Here is a 23,619-nt window from a genome sequence, read left to right on the forward strand (position 1 = left end):
CACGCCATCGCATTTCTGTATTTGAGATTTGAAAATTCAAAAATGGCCTACATAAATGGAACTCATCACATAACGCTTTTCACCAGAATATAAGCACCCTAAGCTGCGCGAGTTGACCAACAAAATTAACCAAACAGAAAATTTAATTTACCTAATCTTTCTTCTGATGATGTAAAATTTGAAAAGTAATATAATGTAATAATAAAGTTAAATAAATTAAATGAAAAACAATATTTTCCTTATTTGAATAATAGATAACACTAATCGCAATTCGAATTGTAGTAGCAGTGTTCAAAATGAAATTCAACGCCATACTCAAGTGGAAATTGAAAAATTGAAAATAGTGTACAGTTCATTCAGTTGTATCTAGACGCTTGAGTTTCATAACAAATTGAAATATCAGTTTTTTTGAAACCACTCCCGGTTGAACTATATATATTTACATAATTGAGAATTTTGTCTTGTTTTTCAATTTATGTGAATATTTAAATGAAACAAACCTACCTACATGAAGACTTAAATTTACTTGGGTTCTTGCAAAAAAACATGAGGAGATAAGTTTTAAAATTAAATTTTTACCTGAATACAGTTTTTTCACTTGCACGTTAGCTACGCACCGTTACCGTTAATCGAACACCACTGAAATGAACTATTTATTATTAACCACGTGTACAACATTTGCTTTTCTCTGATTGGTCTGTTACTTTGTAACCTTCTTATCGATGATTTGGCAATCAATCCATTACTGTATATTACTGTATTTTTTTGATGATCAATTATTTTTGCACAATTTTATTTTTGAAAAATAGCTTAATTAAATATTAAATAATTAATTGAGTGCGTCGATTTATTTATTTTTTTTATTTATACAATGATGCTCCTCAAGTCGCTGACTAATGTGACAGTGACTGTTTGTTTTCGTTCGCAGATTATAAAGCTTTTCTGAACAAAATCTACATATTAACTAGTTGGTTATAGTTTCGTAGTTGATCTTTGTATCAGGTCTTGTGCTCAACGGCAAACTTTCTTCAACGCGTACATCACGCGCTGGTGTCGCGACTGCGCTCGACGCGTTCGAGAATCCTTCATTGTGGACAACGTTCAACAGTTCTGCATTGAGACCGTCTTTGTTCCAATGAACTTTGGTCGACTCGAGCATATCCATACTAGCGGCTAATGATGGATCTTTCAAAATGATGCGTTCCACTGGAATGTTGACCACGCACATGAACACGTCGTATTCTGGTGCCAGGATTCCATTCTTGAAAATATAATCACTCCCATAAGATACGCCGACAATAAACAGCAACGATAAAAGCATTGACATGGTCTTGAAGGGAAAATACTGGGTTTCCGTTACTGGGTCGTACCATGGATACTGGATCAGCGCTGGAAAGCCCAGCAATGTCTCTCCGCCTGACACTCGGAAAAACAAGCCGACAATATAGCCGCTCAGTGCGCCATAAGTATTCGCCTTTTTCATGTACACCACGCACAACAGTTGCGGGAAAAGAATTACATAAACTAAATCGGAGCACAAAAACCACAAACCATAAATTGTATCCACCGACAATGCCATAACCATTGCCATAGCGCCAACCAGTACTATGCTGATTTTCATAACCCATATTATTTCCTTTTCTGAAGCCTTAAATTGACAAACATCTCCGTGCAACAAGTGAAAGAATGGAATAAGGAAAAATCATACGTGCGGTCGAATGGCAAGCTTCCAGATATTTCTGGCAAACATTGATGCAGCGGATAATATTGACGAATCTGCGGAAGACATTGTCGCTGCAGAAACCGCACCCAAACCGATAAAAGTAGCCCAAGATGGATTCAAATAATCCAACACTAGAGGCAGAGTCAACTTCTGAAATTCATACGGTATATTTTCATACTTTGTGCCATTTTCGTACGGTTCCCAATCAGTCATGGTCCAGTCTACAAAAGAAAAATTTTGAGGAAAAACTGACAACAAAAAACAACTTATGACAAATTAAATAGGATTTCACATCCCACTATTATGGAAAAAAACAATAATCTTTACTATGATTTTCATTTTCATGTTTTGATGACAATTTTTGAACAATCTTTGTTAACAATTCTTACTGTAGAATCAGAACAAGCTCATCAACTCTATCAACCTTTCTTTTATCGTTTATCTAACTGCTTGAAATTGCCATTTATTCTGTCCAATTAATTGACTAGATCATTATTAATATGTTGCTTTCCATGCTGCCAGATGCAAAAAATAACCCTTAATAATATAAAGCTATAACTGTAGAATATGGTCAATTTTTCAATTTGCACTTGTGTTTGGCATTGAATTTCACTGTGAACACAGAACAGGTCGAATATCTCTAAGCAATCAGTGTTTTTATTATGCAAAATACCGTTTTTCATAAACGTAATTATTTAACCTTATTATAACTTTATATTTTCAAAATTTTCATCATCAGAGACATTAGGTAAATTAAAATATTTTGTCTGCTTAATTTTGTTTGTAAAAACGCCCAGTTTATCATGCTTATATATTGGTGAAAAGCTTTTTGCGATGAGTTGCATTTATGTAGGCCATATTTGAATTTTCAAATCTCAAATTTTCAAAAAAATTTCAAATTGCATGTGCAGAGGCGTGTTTTGTCTAAGTCAATGTTTTTGTTATGGGGTTTTCTGTCCGATAGTTTATATTTTGACTGAATTTCAAAAGTCAAGGTCATTTTTGAATTTTCAAATAATTGTCATTGACTGTTTAATTTGTCACCTTATGCGAACTGTTTTTCCAAATCATACTGTTCTCTCTTCTTACATTTAGCATTTAATATATGGAAAATAAATATATATTAATATAAAGCAAAAGCAAAATCAATTGAAAATAAAAATTGAATATTTGAAAAAAAATTTGTAGAAGTAAATAAATAAATAAATAAATATTTATTTATTTATACATATAATTAAAAGAAGAAACCCCTTACAAACTTTTTCTCGGTTGTTTTTTACAAATTAAGTTTGAAATATTAAATATATTACAAAAAATTAAACGTAAATTTCAGCGTTTGAAATAAGTGCCTTATTAAAATAAATTACAAATTAACTTTAATAAGGTAAACAGCTTTGTTTTATACATTAACTTTTCAGTTATTTGTCTAATCCCATTCTTGCATTGCCAACAGAATGCAAGCTGCGCGTGCTGTTAATTTACGTTTAATCTAATGTAATAATAAGTGGACCGACCTAGTGATCAGAAGAGAAATTCCATTTTAAAGATCAAATGTTGTTTATAAATGTAATATTGATTCCGTGATATATTCTTAGCACAGACAAAATCTGAAGGAATTGTAAAATCTCTTAACAGTGTGTGCATGAAGAAAAAAGATGAAACCGAAAATAATTAACAGTAGTGAAAATTTTGAATAGAGTGGATCAATTGAGTTGAAATGCAAATGCACAACTTACTTGTAGATTTGGCTACCATACCGATAATCATTGACGGAATAGCCATGATGAAGCATCCAATAGCTGCGACGTAAGAAAGCACTTTGGCACGCCAAGCGCTCTTGGACGACAGCACACGTTGAAAGTAAGCCTGCAATTGAAAATGCAAAATTAATAATGCAGAGTTTAAGAAAAAAATTTTAATAAAAACCAAAAAAAATAGATCAACAAATTGTCTATAATCTTACTTGCCACGGGATGCCGCCTAATGTCAGCAAAAGAAAAGAATCTATCCACAGAAACCAGGATCGAACGTCCGGTATACTGCCAACCCATTCACCCGCCGTGTAAGTTATGCTTTGTGTAGCGTCGTGCAGTATTGCCGGTGGAATGCATATCCACTAAAATCAAATTCACCTCATTACAATAAAAATGCAATGCAAAAATGTTCAAAACTTCGAGTATCTTCACTAAATATGCCCACAAGAAATCTTGAAATTCAATTTTCACTGTACGAAAGTGAATGAAAATTTACAAATGAAATCATTTACTGCATCTGCACAAGCTTGACAAGTTAGCACAATGGACAAAATTAAACATAGTTTTCGATTGTTTTCAAATTTCGATTAAACTGAATTGAATTACATACCATAAAGAGTTATTAATCAGATCAGTGAAAAAGCAAAACAACACATCTTAATTTTTACAACTCAAATCTATGCTTTTTACTTTCCTACTTTTGCACTTGCTTGTTTAGCGGAGATAATAAATTGAATGCCAAACAAAAATTAGACTATAAAAAGATGCTTCAACGGCAGATTAATCAGAATAAAAAATGAAACAGAATTGCCTTTAATATATATATATATATATATATATATATATGTGTGTGTGTGTGCGTGTAATATTCAGTGTTTACTTCTACAACTGCCTAGATTTTGTCACAAACAATGACAATGATGTGCAACCATGAGAGACTAGTAAGCTCTAGACACACACGACTAGAGGACAAAATTGTGGCAAGATAGAGAGAGAGAGAGAGAAAGCCTAACAAGCTAGCCCAGATGAACGCACTAGCCAGCTTGTTAGTTGGCAGAAAGTTTGCAACTTTTAATCGATGCACCCGGAGGATAACATCCAACCGACAAGGGAACCGTTCACAGCAGCGGCTTATGAATCAAGCTAATTTCACAGCTCTAATTGGAACTGCGTCGGCATCTTCCCAAAGCTGATTGTCTTTTCTTCAACAAACAACAATCAACATTGTTCAAGAATGAAATTGCAAACGACAATCGCTAATTTAAAATTTTCGCTTCAACAACATTTCCACTGACCCTTTTAATATTAAATCTACCTTTGTGTGTGTATGTGTCTATTTTAAAATATTTCTCTCGTTTTGAAATTAGCAACAGATTTCCTATTTCAAATCTCTTCAGTCGACTACGCCAATTCACGTCAGATAAAAAAAGCATACACATGCACTATTTGAATTGAACAATTTAAACAATTGCTCATATAAATATATATATCAACTTACCAATCCAATGAATATAGATATAAGCTGAACCACGTCGGTGTACGCAACCGAATAAAGACCTCCACAGAAAGTGTAAAACACCGCTATACTGGCGGATACAATCACCGATATGTTGTTCGGTATGTTCAAAATGACAGTCAAAGAAGCACCTTAAAAATTAAAAGAATATAACATCTCCTTCTGCACACTGGTTCTTATTGATCCAACAATGCTTGAAGATAATTACCTAAAGCTGATAAAGTCGCACCTGACCAAAATACTTCACCCAACAGGGCGGGTATGAACAGCAAGCCCACCATACGCTCACCAAATTTTTGCTGAAACGGATCAAGCATGGTAACGTAACCTTCATTGCGCATCTTTTCGGCAAACAGAATACCACCTGAAAATTATGCTTTGAAGTTTACATGAAGTTTACAAGGATAAATTTACCGAGAGATAAACTGGCAGCATAGCCTAAAGGAGCCTGACAATTGATCAAGCCGGAATCATAGATAATCTCTGCTGTGCCACTGATGTAACCACCTCCAACCCAAGTAGCTGAAATAAAATGTTGAAGAAGAAGAAAATAAAAAAAATATTATTGCACTCGATTATTTTTAAAATCAAATCATAATTTTCAACCTGTCATAGTGAATATGCCAACTATGAGGCCGATGTTTCGACCGGCCAGCATCACATCTTCACTGTCGTCGGTGCTTTTTGTCTTCCTGGCAGCCCACAGGCCTACCAGCAGAATCATCAAGTAGAAAACAATCAGTGCAACAAGTCCAACTACGTTGAATGCCATTTTCTAATATAAGCCTTTTTTTCTGCTTTCCTTTATGTGCAAGTTTTATTATTGCGTAATAATTCTCAAAGCTGGCCTTGTACTTGAATCGTAGAAGCTTCAATACATGGATACTTTTTCACTCCACTTCTACTAAAATTAACATGGCTAAAGTAAGTATAGCAGAAGTTGGAAAATTAGAGTAGAGTGAACTGAAAAGTGTCTTCTATTCGCTGAAATAACTTTGAATGCGCCTTAATGAAGCACGCCTTTCAGAGAAGTCCAACGCATTTTGATCTCATTGGAGCCATGAAGCGAAATCAACTCAACTGGGCAGATCTCAAGCAAAGTCATCGATTGATAACTTTTAATTTTACATTTACATCTATCTATCCATCTATTGCATACTAGTCGCAAGATAGTTTAGTTTATTCAAAATCCGCTTCCGCATCAAATTACCAAAATACTTTTTGTACTGCAGACTTGTACAATTTATTTACTAAACTAAGTAAAAGCGGTCAGTTCAGCTCTACATCTAATATAGAAACAAAATCTACTTGAATGTTGACATCTTAATTCAAAATGCAAATATCGAATTCAATTTTAATTATCCTAAATTACATCAGCAGCTTTGTTTAAATGAATAAATTAAATCTCACATTGCCAAAATATAGTGATTTTCAAATGGTGTAATTCGGTTGACTGTTTAAGCACGCAATTGTTTATCAGACATTAAACCTTCCAAATTCCACTTGGAATTTCTGTGGAAAACAAACATCAATTTGCATTCACAACTTTGAAAACCAAATTATTGAAAAAGTTGAATCAGAAAGAAAAACAAAATATTTTATAAATTTTACAAGTCGATCGAGCAATCAGAAATGCATAATTTTTGCTCATCGTTATAAATTGCCGTGCTTTGGAAAAAGTAAAATTGTTGACTACATTTTGCCTATACCATGTTGTTAATTGACCAGTAATGATAACAATAATTGCTTGAATAATTAAGACAATATTATTATATGGTCAACCAAAGCATCAATGAACGAAATACAAGAAAATTTGTTTTTCAACGTACAAATATAAATAAATAAATGAATGTAGAAAATGAACGTGAATTATGAATGAAGTGAGGCCAATTTGGACAGATCTAATTTATATTCAGCGGAACTATTTGCCAATCGGTTTTTCCTCAGCGTTTTTGCCCAAGTTCAGTCTTCTAATCTTAGAAATGCTAATGACCATTTTAGTCATTTTAAAAATAGCTTCATTCCCCATCTGTAAAAATGCAAAAATACCATGAAAACACTAACAACAACAACAACAACAAAAATGACAATTATAAAACAATTTTTTTTCCTTCGATCGCTAATTGATCAATAAGAACTTCACAAGATTGGGCGGAAGCGACACTACCTGATAGCATGTTTTGAATATTTTCAAAAATTCTTGCTTTCACATTAACGTTCAATAAAGACGCATATCTTTATCTTCTTCTTCAGTTGTGAATTCTGAACTTTGTCGTGCGCAAAGCTTAGCAATCGCAGTCAAAATCCCCCAACTTGTCAGCAGCTCACAATCAATTAACCAAAAAAAATACATGACTACTTACTTATTTTTGCAATTTCAAACAATAAATTGCACAACAACAACAACAACAACGAAACCTCAAATACTGTCCCAATAAAAATAACAAAAATGTTTAAAAATAATTTATTTACACAATTTTAACTTTAAACTTTCACATTAAAAACTTTCTAAAAAGTATAAATTTATCTTTATGTATACACCTGTTGAACAACAGTATACAGTAGAGTAGAATAAGAAACAAAAACTAACTTGTGCAAATACATCACCAGAAAAGCTCATAAAACTGAAATAATAACGATGAGAATAATGATAATAAAGCATGTGCTATTTTATAGTTTCTGAAAACAGTCGCTGAATTTTGAAAAACACCTCTATTTTCATATTTATTTATTTTGATGCAGTTTTAAAGTGCAAATTTAAAGTAAATGAAATGAAAATCTTCCATCAGAAATTATTTTTAATGGAGCATTTTGAAACCACTGAAAGTTGCCAATTAACATGCAATTTCAGTGTGAAATACTGACGCCTGATAAAGGCTAAAATACCGCATGCAACATTACACATCTCGCAAACAAAACAGAGTTCCCAATGTTCCCACTGTCACCATTATTTACTATTACTACAACAGTTGTTCGACTTGAACAGATTTTTTAAATTATGATATAAAAAAATGATAAACTTCGAATTTGAGTACATTTTAAAGTAGGTTAAAAGGCAATGTTAAATATATCCATGCATATTTTGCTTACAATTTCGACAATGGAGTTAGAAAAGAAGAGAAAAACCGACAAAATTGCAATCAATCGCCGCACTTATTCAAAAAGAACCCATCTTACTTCTCTAAAAAGAAATCACCACAAACAGCTCATCAAAGAAAAAAATAAAGATTTCCTTCAGTTGAATCGAAAAATTCTAATCAATCCAAAATTATGAAAAAACAAAAAATAATAATCGTTTTCAATCAATAAATAATTCCCACAAACTGTACACAACAAATATGCAAAACGCATGTTTATACATCCAAGTAGAGAAGAACATCAACGGAAATTTGTAGAGAAAAAAAAGATTGTTCATTCATTAGTTTGAAAGACCACTTTCCAATTATTTCAATTTGTATGAAAATAATTGCTTTCATGCTCAGTGTACCTTTGTAAATCAATCGAAAAAACTTTCTCAAACCCTTAATCCACCCATATATGCATATGTGTACTTGTTTGTGGTCTACAGTGGTTGAGCACAAGAGTGGAATTATACAAAAAGTTCCAAATCGAAATGTAAAATGAAAATAGTTCCCATTTTATTTATATTTAACCAAATGGTTCTAAAAGTGAAATTCATTTCTAATAATAATCTATTTCAACAATAAATAGTAAATGATTAATATCATTCTAATGGAAAATTATCATTACGCTTGAAATGGAATACATATGAACGAACAACTGTGTGTGGTATGTGTGTGTGTGCGTGTGCAAAACTTACTAAACTGGAGATTGTACGATATTTGAATTTTTTGAATTTTCCAAGCCAAAGTTTTATCGCAAGATGATAAATATGGACAGATTAGCTTCACCGGTAGGAGAAGTGTTTGGTCAGGACCAAAAAAGTCGGTTAACGGTTAGTGTTAGGATTCGCGAAGATGATAATCAACAGTGTGCTGTTGGAGTTTGATCGAATGACGGTTGATTGGAAAATTCCCAAGTGTTCCGACGTTCGCCTGGCAACGGGCGTGGTCAGCCATCTCGGAGGAGCATGGCTTTGAACCAGCCGAATCAGACCAATCACATCCTTTAAATTATCGGCTCACGACCGACTGGACTGAACCAATCAAATGTGGCAAATGACGAATCCACCCCGCACAAGCAACTACTAACTACTAGACAATTGCTTGGTGATCCGCACAAGCGGACTAGCATAAAATGTGAACGTTGTCAATGTCCAATAATGCAAATGCAGATGATATAGTGTTGAAGCAACTGTCAACTCAGGTGTTACTTGTTAAATGAAGTTTAAAAATTATTAAAGAATAAAAAAAATCAATTTATACTTCAAATGAACTTCAAAATCACTGTACGTAACAAATTATTCATGCTATTTATTTAAGCGTTGAGCAGAACTCATTTAAATCATTATCGATAAAAGCTGATGGAATAAATTGCAAATATGAAATTAAAAAAATGAATAAAAAAGAAATCTGTCAATAAAATATATAACAGATAAATGTGTGGTTTATCGTTTTTTTTTCTTATAAAATTTCCATATACACATAAATAAATAGATAGATATATTGATTTGGAATTTTTCGTTTAAAAAAAAGAAAAGAAAAAAATGAATGCCAAGGAGAGGAGAGGAGAGGAAAGGAAAAAAAATAAGTGTAGTAATTGTAGCAGTTGTGGTAATGGGTGGTAGAGGTGGTTAGTTGGTTAGTTAGTTAGTGAGTTTTAGTTAGTTGTGCAACAACAATTGATGGAAGAAACGTGTGATGAAATGAAGTTGGAAGAAATTGACTGATTTTGATTGAAATTGGTCGTTCAAACACTGACTTGAAAACCGGCTAACAAGCTTCTTTAAAGCGAGAATTGGCTAGCGATTCCTTCCGCTGAGCTCAGATTTCGGCAATCACCGTCCCTCTGTATCTGGACATGACATACACAATCACAACCAAACATAGCATGGAAAAATTAAAATCCCCTTTTGCACTTTTTTCAATTTAGTTATTTTAATTTTTTTTGCATGCGTTGAATGAATTTTTCATTTTCAGTTTTCTTTTGAAAGAAACTTTTTTTATCATTATTAAAATTTAATAATCTGCATGAAGATGGTGAACCAAGAGAAAGAGGCCTGGGAGAATTTACATTTGATTCGTCATATTTCAGCAAGAAATATGTTGCTGATTACGTGAGTGAAGAAAAAATTTTCCAATTGCTCGATTGTGCGTGTGTATATGTATGTATGTAACGTATGCAATTTCTCTCGTCTGAGCAAAAACGATTCTTGTTGATCAAGCGTAAAAAACACATAGATAAATAGATAGATAGAGAATGAGAGGGGAAAGAAGGACAACAAAGCCATCGCTTAATTGCTTGCTCAACGCTGAAAAGTAAAAGAAGTGATGACGTATTTCTGATTAACGAACAAAATCATGAAACTGTAAAAAATGCAAAGATGAGATGATTTGCTCAGAAAATGAGTGAAGATGTGACATTCCGCCAAGTTCCCTTTACCCTTTTTTTTATTCCTCTTCTTCTCCTTCTATGCGCTAATTGTTGTTCACTATGATCAATAGTAGCAATAAACATACAACACGTCGCCAAAGTTATTGACTTTTATCAATTCTACGACAACAACAAGCATTCCGGTAAAGTGAAGCAAAACAAAAAAAGTTCAAAAAGTTCAAAAATCCTTGCTATACATATATAGATTGCACAAATATGCTGCTGAAATTTTGCTTTGATTTACAACGCCAACTAAAATCTCGTCCCTAGTCAAATCTCAACTTGAAAAAAAACTATATATATATATATAATTTATAATTGAATTATACGTATATTTATTTATATGTATTATTTCATCTCATTCAAAAAAGTCATTTTCTCTTTTGCAGCTAATTTATCATTAATAGATGGCAGCATTTGAAAATTGAAATAATGAATGAACAAAGTAGAACTGAGAAATAGACTTTTGAATTTACAGAAATTAACATTAAACACCTGCAAGTATGACGCACATGTTGACGCAAAAGTTGATTAAAATAATTTTCCAGATTCAAAAGAAGAAGAATTGACAGAAAAATATACGGCAAATTGAGCAGTTGCAAAGAATGCAAAAAAAAATGACAGTCAACCTTCTGTGAAAAATGGGATAACTCACTTCCCAGTGCTACAATTTTCAACAATTCATTTCCACCAATACAAACATAAATGACACACAACAATCAAAAGCGGAAATCCCAGCTAAGCAAGTAAATTTACCCGCGCGAATTGACAATTTGCAACTGTAACTTATATTATTTTATGGCCAGCCGTCTGGCCGTTGAGGCAAAATGAATGGCAATTTTTGGTGAAAGCCATGAATCACTACTACTGCTACTACTACAACTACTACTTCTACACGTGAATTGTAAAAATAAATCAATCAAATAAAAATCCCTCGTACAACAACAACAACATGTTCCTCTTCGTTTTTTCCCCCACTCTTTTTCTCACCCAAATGCATCAATTATGGGTTTTTATCCGCAGGATAAGTGCAGCTGGAAAATTTATTCCACTGATAAAGTTGTTGGTGAATATTCATTTCTCAGGTTGATTCCACCGAGAGCATCAATGAAGTGCATTTGAGTGGAAATATGAGATTTTTCGGAAATTTCCATTCCGTCCAGATGACACTTTGACGTGTAGTCAATTGAATGGATCGTTTCAGCGTGAGATGCACCATCTTTCACCCCCGCGCCGGTCCCCGCTGAACCGCCATAACTCTCCTCCTCCTCCTCCTCCTCCTCTTCTTCTTTTGCATTTTCACGTTTAAAAACTATATTTGCAAAAATTTTTAACGATCCAACAAACAACATTCATAATTAATAAAACATGCTCTGCATGCATATTTGCTATGAAAGCAAACAAATAAACAAACAAGAAAAATCTATCATCAACGTTAGCTAAGCTTAACGTTTGTTGTTGGTGTTGTGTTGTGTTTCTTTTGAAAATTCAAAAGAAAAAAAATATGACGATTGAAAAATTGATCTATCCATTTGTGCAACAGAATTGTGAAACATTGAACAACAGAGAAAAAATGCACAGCACAAAGATTAAGCAGAAGTTTTCCAAATTTATTACTAGATCATTTTCCCCAGTGAAAAATATCATTAACTTATAGTTGAATGAAGTTAGCGGTTCAAAAAAATGCTTGGAGTTAATAAAGAGAAAAGACTACAATTACACAACAACAACAACAACAATTACTACTGCTAGTACAATAACATTGGAAATTGACCATTCACTACTGCTTTGATTTCCATTTTAAGTATAATCAGTTTGATTCAGAAAAATAAAAAGTAATGTTAACAAACAGCTTGACGTCTCTCCAATATGCAATATGCGATATGCATGCTAAAGCATGAAAAACTCTAATTTATAATATACAATAAATTTATTGAATTTATGTGAAGCAATAAATTACTTTTCCAATATTATGATCGGTTTGCTGATTCAGAAAAAAATATTTACAAATAAATAAATTCATTTCAATATTGGTGAATAAAAAAAATATGATCATCGCATGCTGCTGCTAAGAGTGCTATTTAAATTATCATCAGCTTGATTGATTGATCGACTGATTGATTGCATACATATATATATATCTTGTTGTTTTAATTCTTCTGTTAGAATCGTTGCTTTTTTTTACCGGTTGGATTTTTAAAAATATCTCAGACAGTATAAAATCAGTAATAGACATGGATGGTAACACATCCGTTGACGTCAGTAATATAAAAGTAAAGCAAAGAAAGTCAAGTAATAGTTGAAATAATAAGCAAAGCTGAAATAAGTGCACAGCAACAAGAAGCACCGCGCAAACTGTGACAGACCTGGCATTCAAGATTAGCATGTTGTAAAAATGTTGATCAACGATGCCGCAAAAACAAACAAACAAACAAACAAGTAAATAAATAAAAATACATATATATATATATATATATATGCATGTATGTGTGAAGAAAATCTATTTTCTAATTGCAGCGCATGCATGCAGACGGATAGTAAACAAGCAAATTTTCCCTGCTTCAAATCAATGTCAATCACATGCATGATGTGTGCGAAGAAAGCAAGGAGCAAGCAAATTTTTCTTTCCTTTTTTCTTCGAAATAACACATAATCAAATTTGTCCTGAACATATCCCCCCCTACGCTTACGGTGTAGAAGTGCAAAATATTGTTATTATGCGCGTTTCGTATAAATTTTTAATATTTGCGAAAATACATTCCAAAAAAAGACAATTTAAAACATAGAATTATGACATTTGTTCAAATGATTATTTTTGAAAAAAATCTTGATGATCAAACCTCACCTAAAACTAAATACTATACCCAACGGGGACTGAAAGCAGAAAATTGTAATTTGTTTAAAAAAATGAAACTTATCTATATTTTCACATGATAAAAAAGATGGATAAATTGAAAGTGGAAAATAAAAGTCCATTCCTATGAGCTATGAGCGTTGGTGGACCTGGTTCTCGTTGTAGTGAAAAGCGACAAAACGCCTACAAACATGGTGCCATATTGCACAATACAATTTTGCTCATTATTGTGTTATGCGCGTATTCATTAAACTGATCAATGTTTTTTTTTTAATTTTCATAATGAAGAAGAAAGATGGAAAAGAATAAACAGAAATGGAAAAGTTAACAACCACTACAATTACATATTGGATCATCAATTTCAAAACTGTACTTATAAATAATTCAACCATTTGACAACTAACCCATTACAAAAGAAACTGCGTCACCAAACTTATTAGTATTAATTTTGGTTTTTTGATTCATCTCAGAAGTGAAAAGTAAAAAATATTTTACCTGCAAATGTAGTGTGAGTGAACAATCTCCTGCTTTCCTCAGTGATTGGTGGTTTAACTGTTCAGCAAATGATATTGATCAAGAAAAAGAGTCGCTTCAAAAATGCTTCAATTTTATTTTACCAAATCTCCCTTTTGACAGTACCGTTCTCTGATTGGTTTCTAAAAATTCAAAAAAAGCAAAATAATACTCAAATTTTTTTCTGCCTTTTTCTTCAATCAAATTCCTCTTAACAAATTATTTATTTACATGCCGATATTAATTTTATCATTTGCCCGTACGGCCCAGAAGGCATGTGAAGACCCCAGACGAAATCCAAGTGATCAGTTTCATTGTACAGATAACTGCCGAGAAGATTCGGCAACTCTGATTGCAAGTGAAGAACGTCCTTTTCGACGCTGAAAATATCATCAGATCCCCAATACAATGCTACTGGAAGTTTCACATTGCCGGCATGATATAGCGGAGGAGATATCTAAATGAATAAAGTAATAAGTAAATAAATTTGTTCTTTTGTTAAATTTCAATTATAAACTCACCTGACCATACTTTTTCAGGTTTCCAATTTTTCCAAAATCAAATTTTTGCATTTGTCCGCTATTCATAAGCTATACAAATGAAATGTAATAATTAAAAATAAATAAATAAAATAATAATAATAATAATAATAAACAACCTGAAGATAATGAATTATGTTCATTGTTGACGACCCTGCAGGACTGTGCGAAAGATATACGGGAAGTCGACTCTATAAAAACGGATTATGCAACGATCAACGCGTAACAAAGTTTGTTTAGTTTAAATGTTTAAAAATATTGCAATGTTTTTTTTTCCTTAAAATTAAAAAAAATAAAAAATAAAATGGTAAATTGGTATTTTTTTAAACATGATATTATATAAGTGCAAAAACTGCAACTGCATAATTTCATTTACAGTTTTTTTTCATTTTATTCAACTTTAATTTAAAATTTAAAAACCAGCGCTATACGGAATAAAATTTCACTAAAGTCAGTAAACATTTTCAGTAATGATTGAAATTACTGCTAAAAGAAGTTTCAAAATATTCATTTAAAAAGATACAATTAATTCACAAATGCGATATGATTCATCATAAAAATAAGGCTTCAGTCAGAAATAAAATGAAAAAAATATTTTTTTTGTAATAAACTTTAGAGATATGAATTTATTATTTGAAAAAATTCACTTCTCTGCACCAATGCTTTATTTCATTAACAATTCATTAGCGTTCAATCATTACTTGAGCATTCATTGTTCGCTCATCCATTTTCACCACTTAATACAATTAATTATTCCTCATTAATTTCAAACTGTTCTTTCATGTATGTAAAGAACATAAGTTAATTAATTATACTTTAGAATAAATAATGTAGAAATGAAAAGAAAAAAATATATATAATAATAAAAGAGAATATGCATAAACAAGAGCAAATCATAATAGAAGTTGCATGCATGCATGCATGTATTCGGTGATCAAAAGAAAAAAAAAAATTATCTCTAAAAGACTGAACACTTCAATATCAAAATGCTGATTTTGTTTAAACATAATACAAAACAATAAAGAGCAAAATTAACAAATGCAACCTTTTCTCATTTAATATTTGAAGTGTTTTTTTTAATTAGATAAAAAATTTCATGAAAAACTCTTTGTATTACAATCAAATAAACTTTAAAAAGTCAATTGTGACAATAATAATTATTATTATTATAAAAATTTATCTTACGAATAAAATGCAAATTTATTATTTTCAAACGTAAGATGTGCTGAGTAGACAAAACTGCGTTTGAATAATGCTAACTTGAAAATATAAGTAAGATTATTTTTAAAAAAAAATAAACTTTTAAATAAAAGCTATCAAAAACTCGTTAAATTTTCACTATTCAATGTTACTTTCAAAAATTTAAAATCAATTATCGTAATGTTTGTTGTTGCCAATTAAATTTTATAAATGTACCGTTTTACATATAATGCTATGTTTGTAAATATAATTAAAAAATAAAAAATGAAATTTCTCGCTTACTGAATTTATGTGCTTGTAGTCGTAGCCGGCAATGAGTAGGATAATATTTTCACACAAGAATGCTGTTCTTCCTTTGCAAAGATTGCCACCAATTATTTGCAAAACTTTAGTTGATGGAAGAAATTCATAGCCACCGAATAATTCAATAATGAACTAAATTAGAAATTTAAAATTAAAGAAAAAAAATGTAATGCTAAATTTCAAATAACAACATCCAGCCTCAGAATACTTTCATAATTCCAGATATTGGCGCGATGCTTTTGATGAAACTCGTCGTATTGCCAAGGTAAGCAACTGGCGCCAAAGCGTGAAATGTTCTGATCTGAAAATGAGCAAAAATGAAATGCAAATTTGTAAATCCTTTGTACAGACAGAACATCTCTAGTTCACCCTAGTTTCGGCCCATGTTGGTTCTTCAGAAAATAAGATGAACCCAAGCAAAGAACCCTGCGAATGACCAGCGTAATGCAAAGCTTGTTTACCGGTCTTGTTGAATATGAAGTCAACTATAGCTTTGAGGTCGTATTTGGCCATTTCGTCAAAGCTGAAACAAAGATAGAAAGAGAAAAAGAGGGAGAAAAAAAAACAATATATATATATATATACCTAAAAGTCCAAAACAATTTCGACGACGGATGCAGTGTTTTGTGCTGTCGTCCGTAAGTATTGCCTCTGACATTGCCCAGCCAAACGTCATAACCAGCATCAGATAATAAATATCCTGAATTCACATGCAAATTTTCAATGGTACCATATTAGATAGCGTATGAAAATTTACCCAAGCTTTCGTTGTCAAAATTAATAACCCAGTCAACTGAAGATTGCAATAAGCCATGCTGAAGCAGTACTGGCTCTTTTCTGGCATCGGAAGTGTTTAATGTGTGTTTATCATTCGATATACTAAATATAATTATATATAATTATATATTTTCTAATACAATTCTCACCGATGAATTCGCAAGATATAACCATCTTCTGTAACAACAGTGTGCTCTTCGCACAGATAACGTAGTAGACCTGCCATACCACACTAAATTATTTGATCTATTATAAAATTTTAATCTCAAAAAGCGAATGCGATTTTCACCTACCGTATCTAAATAGGCTTCCGGTGGCATGTTCAGCTTCTGCTCTTTCACCGGCTGACTGATCGTAGAGGATAAAATTCCAAACTTTCCAAGCAGCAGCAGTAGAAATTGCAATACAAAAATCCAAATTACCATTTTCTCTGACCAAAGCAGAAATTCACCAGAACAAATTCATCGCTTTGCCTGGCAAAAGTTGGAAACTTTATTTAACACAGCTTCACAAAAGCAAACAGATAATTTTTCAATGAAACAACAACGCTGACAATGCTTGACGACGTTGAACAACTAATAAATATGGTTAAAGTAAATTTTGTCAAGAACACACCTTGTTTGTCCGATGTGTTTCCCACTCGTTCAAAAGTGGCATGTTTTTTTATTCAAACAATACAGTCAAAATTTATAAAATATGCAAACAGAAAATTGCAACAAAATGCCGACAAATAAGTTTAAGTGAATAAAGAAAATGATAAAATTTTAAAATAAACAATTTTGAACAAAACAACCATTTCAAACTGTTAATAGATCAAAATAATAACCGTGTGTCAACCAACATGTGAAAATACTAGAATTCGGTTTATACTTTTTACAGAATTACTCATTTTTGTCCATTTTCAGATTAATTATTCAATAAATATTACTTGTAAAGTGATAACATTTGAATTGATTGACCATTTTCACAGTACAATTTAGTACTTTTACAAGAAATAAATTGAAGTAAATATTTCAAATATTGCAATGAAAGTTGTGATAATTGATTGTAAACAGTTAACACAACAAAACAATCGAAAACAACGAAAGTACAAAACATAATAAAGAACAATGAATATTTGAAATATTTTGAACAAAATTGGAAACAAATAACACCATTTAAGGACCAATGACATGTGGCACAATTGATCACAGTATACTTAAAAAACTGAAAGTATTAATTAATGTAATACAGTATAAAAATTAGTATATAATTTTATATTGTTACATTGTGCAATGATCAATATGTTGATATTTGATAATTGTTTGATGAATATAAAATTATAATGAAATTGACAAATTGACATTTTTTCGTATGCGCGTTGTTTGAATGTGCAACAGTATTCATAGCAGAGCTGTGCTATTCTATTTGACGAAAAATAATGGAAAAATGAAGAAAATTCAAGTCACCGTGTGCATCGTTCGTGCGTTGAACAAAATAAATAAATAAATTTATTGTTCTAAAACCTGACTGACAGTGATCGGCGTTGTATTTTGATAATGTTTAATTCTTGTGGGTCTGCGACGCCGTTGAGGGGTTGGTTCCGCGTGGAGGATTCGTTCTTTTATTTCTTCCTCTATTTTTTTTGGGTTTTCAATTTCAATTTTCAATTCACTTCTGTCCATCATTGTTCACTTTAATTTGAACGTTTTGTCACTTTGGCAAAGGGAAAATTAAATAACCAATCTATCTATAGTCAAGGTGACAGCATGCTGAAGCTTGAAGAATTACTGACTCACTGGTGTGACATTTCAATATTGGCCGATTGATTTTGTTCTGCCAGCCACCTGGGAAACGAGCAGCAACGACAACGACTTTCGGCCAATTTTCATACTCGTAAATTGTTTAAGACCGTGTTCACTGGCTTGTCCTATCCTTTCTTTTCCCTCATCCAAAACTTTGCCACTTTCAAGAAAACAAATATTTAAATAAAAACAAATTGAATAGATTATTACGAAAGAAAAATCCAATTATTATAAGGTTACATTTTTATTATAATGTATAATAATAAAAGTTTTAATGTTGTCTTTTCACTGTTTCATGATGATTTTCACATATACATATATACAACACGTTCAAATTATCAATTTCCAATAACAAATAATTGAAAATTTTCAATTAAATGAATGAATGAATTAATTAATTAATTTGAATGAATGAATGAATGAAACGATGAAATGTATAAAATGATAAAAGTGAATGAATTGGTATTATGCATGTGTGGGTTTCAGTTGGAAATCTGTATAAAACTTTGTTGGCAATTTTTCCAAATCAATGCAAAAATCTTTCAATTGAAAAGAGAGACAATACGTCAATCAAAAACACGTCTTTGCTTATCTCAGACCAGCATCGTCTTGTCTATAAACTATTAAACTAAGCTATTCCAAGCAACCTTGTCAAATAGGCTGTCAATGCTGCTGTTACAATTTTGAGCATTTTTGTATGCAAAATAAAAAGTTATTACAAATTTAGCAAAACTTGGACCAACTGTGATGTGATTTATACTACAGAATGCTCACGTGACAAGCATCATCTGCTGTTGAAAGTATTAAAAAATTATCATCATCAAAAAAAAAAAGAAGAACTTTCTTCACTCGACAACAGCACAGCTTATTTCCTCCTGTTGAAGAGCAAAAAGTTCAAAAAAAAAACATTTTTAAGAAATTATTTTTAATAAACAAATAAATAAAACTTTTGATTTGTATTGATATTTTCATTTTGTTAAAAATTGTTTACGAATTTATGAGCTTTGTGATTGATTTATTCCACTACCTGATCTCCGCACCTTTGCTGCTTTCCGGTAGCTTATAAGATAAGGAAAAAGCAAATTATATTACAAACAACATCCGGGTCTGTGTGTGCTTGTTGGATATTTTGACAAAATCAGAGAAAGAAAAAAAGAGGAAGAGAAGGTGAAATGAGTTAAAGCAGAAAACAATTTTTTTTAATTATTCAATAATAATAATACTCAAAGAACAACCATCGAGAAATGGGCTTAATTTGAAATTTAAGCTACCCAATTTTTGGAAGCTAAACTAACACGGCGCCGGTGAAACTAACAGTTGTGAAAGAACAACTTTTGTCTGCTTGTGGTGAATTTGCTCGCCTATGACCAACGATGCGAGGAACATAAATCACTAATAGCTGCAAGCTGCCATTATTATTATTATTAAGCTATGAAATCAACGCTTTTCCTACGGGGAAGTGTTTGTTGTTTATTGGTGTTTACTTTTGTTTTTTTATTCTTTCATTCCTCTCAACTCAACGCCTAAATCTATGTAGTACAAAATTCAGCAGGCACTTTTATTTTTCAATAAACGATTTTCATTTATCGTCTACTCAATCAGCTTAATAATCTTAGCCAGACGCAGATCGGAGGAAATCCACGCATCGGCTGTATAATCCAATCCGACGACAACTGAGGTGCACAAGCCACCGGACTGACCTTCACCAGCCGGTGGTTGTTGGTCAAAAGCCCGTATGCCTGCCGCTAATCGCTCGTAATTCTAGCCGAGCTTTTGCCAACTAGCGACTCCAATTTCACTCAACCTCTCTGTATATTTACAAATGTGGTGGTCGCGTGCAGCAATAATTCACTTGAACGCTTATTACCTGACATATGCATTAATTGTCTGTTTCCTCTTCTCTCTCTTTTTTTTCAGAAAATACAACGAGAAAACAAACTTGACAATTATTCAAATTTAACAATGATAAGGTAAGCTGAAAAAGCTCGTTCATATTTTGTTAAATTGTAAACAAAAATTTCACTCGTCCAATTTTGAATACAAAATAACATTACTGTTGATATTTCTTTTAAAATCTTATTTTCCATTTTTTTTGATGTTATTCCTTTTTTTAACATTTGCAATATATGCAACAGAACTTCTAACTGTACTAATATAGCAATGTAAGCAATTTTTTCTGATGCAATTTTTGAAATGTAAAATTTGAAATTTTTTTCTTCAATGCTGAAAGTTGAAAGACTCGAAATCAATTGCAAACAAAGCCTAAGCAACAAATCAAAAGTAGATAACAAAGAGAAAAAAAAACACGAAGCAAAAGCAAAAAGAAAAAAAAAGAATAGCAAGTAAGTAAGCTCGGTCATTTCGTGCTTTTCAACTTCGTCCACGAAATGCTGTTTAATTTTTAATAATTTTTTAAACTATAACTAAAATAACTATTAAAAAAAATAAACTGATAATTTGATGATATTTGAAAGAGAAAAAAAAAGATTTTCATCGTGTAAAATATTCAACCACACTGCTGACACCACATGCAATATCTTGTGAATAAATAAATAAATAAGCTTAATAAACGTTTAAAAATTGTGCAAATTTTTAGCTATTTTTTTTCTTTTAATTCGACTTGGTGGTATGTGGAAGTTGTTGAAAATGAAATAAATTTTATATAATTCGAGCCTTGATATTTAAAGAAAGCATAATATTTTGTGAATAATAATCATCACATGAATGTTAATAGTAAAGAGAAAAAGTAGATAGATTGAAAAAAAAATCATGTTTGCAAAATCTGCTGCAAACTGCGGATGATGAAAATTCGAATAAATTTTTCAAACTGACATTGGTAAAATTGCTAGTGAAGAGAGTGAAAAGAAAGAAAAAACAAAATAACACACATAAATTATAATACGTATGAGAAGGATGGAATAACTTCAGCTTTATTGAAATAAATTCAATTTTTCTCGGCTAAAAAGAGTGAAGCTTTCAAAGAAAATTTTCAAATTTTATCTTCACCATAGTAGGAGAGAAATAGAAGAACTTTTTGCACGCACAATTTTCAACAACCCCCTCCCTTGAAATGTGTGTGAAGATGGATTTCATATAAATTCTACATTTAAATTTTATTAAAAGTTGTCGTTTTATTTTTCAGCATTTCACAAAAGAAAAATGATCATATAATAAATAATTTTTCCATCTGCGTATTAATAATATTATTGTTGCATAATGACTGTGCACTAAGTCAGTAATTGTTACGATGAACAGAGAAGGAAATTTTATTAATTTTCGTAAAACACACCAAAACGTTCCCAATTCAGTGTTGAATTGAATTTCAAATTCTGCTGATAAAAATGTACTTTTTCTTAAAGCACCTGTCTATCCGAGAAAGAGAGATTTGAAATTTCATCTTCACCTTACTTTATTTTGTCTAATTCAACAAAGCATCTGCATTTTTAGCATTAAAAACAACAACAACAAATTTTTATTGCAATAAATTCCCACTCTGTACCTCTCTCTCCCACCCTATCAATCTCTTTCTCTGTCAACAATCCCATAGCCAAAACAAGCATCTATTTATTTGTTTTCTTTTCAAAAAAAATTAAAAATCAAAATAGTTAAATTTCAAAAAAAAATTTACGTGCATTTACTTATATAATTACACTAACTGCTGCTGCAGAGGTAGAAAAATACACTGGTTGCTAAGCTGGTTGTTCAACGTATCATTATTAATAATCTAATGGTGATACAAGTATGACGAATGTATGAAAATTATCATCTGGTACGAAATTGTTCGTTCAGTTAATCAAGTAAGAAACAAATAAAACACAAAATTTTCTTGTTCTGAAAAATCCCCATCATAGCATGCTTGTTATATATATATGGCAAAAAATGATGAACACTGATTGATCAAAACTAAACCCAACACATATCCCTGCGTGCAGGGTGAAAATTTCAGTCAAAATCTCAAGTTGGAAGAGAAGAGAAAATTGTACGGAGGTGGGGTATACACACACATACACACACACACAGGTCGTGGCAGGGGGTGGGATATTGTTTTCTTATTGTTTATTTTTAGTTAATGTTTTTTTTCTTCTCGTCTGTTCTCCTCCAATGACCGGAAGGAAGATTGTTTAGCTAAAAGCGGCCGTGATTTGACGTGTTGTTTTTGTCGACCACTGGAGTCTAAAATTGTCAGTTAGTAGAGACAGATGGCGTCGGTTGGCGATCAATTGCTAGAAGACCTCGATTGGCCGTGACCGTGATGCTTCACGAAATGGACTCGGCTCCACCACACCTACGTCGGCTCGGCTGTTCGTCGATTGTCGTCTAATGAGGCGATCTGGAGATGCCGCCCCTATGAAAACCCACAGACGGCCATGATACCCAGGGATTGTATTGTACTGTATTGTATTCAACCGGTTAAACGCATTACGCTTCCAAACGCATAACCTCGTCTGTTGTTTGGACTTGTCACCACCTGCTCGACATTGTCCAGCGTTGGTTGTCAACTTCAGCACTGATATTACCACACAACAAGCCCCTAAGATTTCAGCCTTCAGATGTTGTTTGCTGCTTCACACCTCGACCGGCCAGCTAATTTCCACCACCGTCCAGTCGAGTCGTCCGTGTCCATCTGCGACGGCTACCGCCCGCCGCTTTGACCGGCTTTATTGGCACTCTCGACCCGCCTGGATCAGCGCGTTCAGACTCTTCATCTTCTCGGCCCGTATCCTCAACTGACCTTGCTCTGACGTGCACGCACCAGCACCTGCCCTTTGTCGTCGATTAATAGTCGACCAACGGCGCCAGCTGCCCGTCCTTACCTGACCGTTTTCAGAATTATGTCAGGAGATTGGCTCTTAATCGGGGTCGTTTGGTTCATTTGAAATCCAAATCCACTGATTTCAATCACCGGCAATCCAATTAGCCCGTACGCAATATCCAGCGCATCAATAAACCGCTTCATCCGCTTAAAACTTACCCGACCACCACCACCGCAGACTAGGCTATTTATTCATTCATTCACTGTACGTCTTTTTGCTGCTGAACGTTTTTTGTTTTCATATTTTCATAGATTTATTTTTGTGAATAGTTTTTATCTTTCCAATCTGT

General features: G+C 32.3%; 3 protein-coding genes across 3 annotated transcripts; all 3 read right to left on the minus strand.

The window, feature by feature from the left end:
* Positions 1 to 964: 964 nt before the first annotated feature.
* Positions 965 to 5,765, minus strand: Tsp_07826 (high-affinity choline transporter 1). The gene is made up of 8 exons (XM_003381223.1): positions 5,600 to 5,765; positions 5,408 to 5,515; positions 5,202 to 5,357; positions 4,976 to 5,124; positions 3,687 to 3,839; positions 3,460 to 3,589; positions 1,709 to 1,944; positions 965 to 1,648 (listed from the first exon to the last, which is right to left on the minus strand). The coding sequence occupies exons 1-8, from the start codon at positions 5,763 to 5,765 to the stop codon at positions 965 to 967; spliced, it is 1,782 nt and encodes a 593-aa protein (XP_003381271.1).
* An 8,248-nt stretch (positions 5,766 to 14,013) lies between these two features.
* On the minus strand, positions 14,014 to 17,157 carry Tsp_07825 (gastric triacylglycerol lipase). Its single transcript, XM_003381224.1, has 11 exons — positions 17,026 to 17,157; positions 16,882 to 16,964; positions 16,713 to 16,834; positions 16,541 to 16,655; positions 16,325 to 16,478; positions 16,164 to 16,256; positions 15,935 to 16,087; positions 14,572 to 14,643; positions 14,435 to 14,503; positions 14,177 to 14,370; positions 14,014 to 14,056 (listed from the first exon to the last, which is right to left on the minus strand). Exons 1-11 carry the CDS (start codon positions 17,155 to 17,157, stop codon positions 14,014 to 14,016), a joined length of 1,230 nt encoding a protein of 409 aa, XP_003381272.1.
* A 5,582-nt stretch (positions 17,158 to 22,739) lies between these two features.
* Tsp_07824 (phosphatidylinositol 4,5-biphosphate-dependent ARF1 GTPase-activating protein) lies at positions 22,740 to 23,571 on the minus strand. Its single transcript, XM_003381225.1, has 4 exons — positions 23,534 to 23,571; positions 23,331 to 23,513; positions 23,112 to 23,275; positions 22,740 to 23,047 (listed from the first exon to the last, which is right to left on the minus strand). Exons 1-4 carry the CDS (start codon positions 23,569 to 23,571, stop codon positions 22,740 to 22,742), a joined length of 693 nt encoding a protein of 230 aa, XP_003381273.1.
* Positions 23,572 to 23,619: the final 48 nt, after the last annotated feature.

Source organism: Trichinella spiralis (genome assembly GCF_000181795.1).
Source record: "Trichinella spiralis strain ISS 195 chromosome Unknown Scfld2, whole genome shotgun sequence".
In the NCBI taxonomy this organism is placed as follows: Eukaryota; Metazoa; Nematoda; class Enoplea; order Trichinellida; family Trichinellidae; genus Trichinella; species Trichinella spiralis.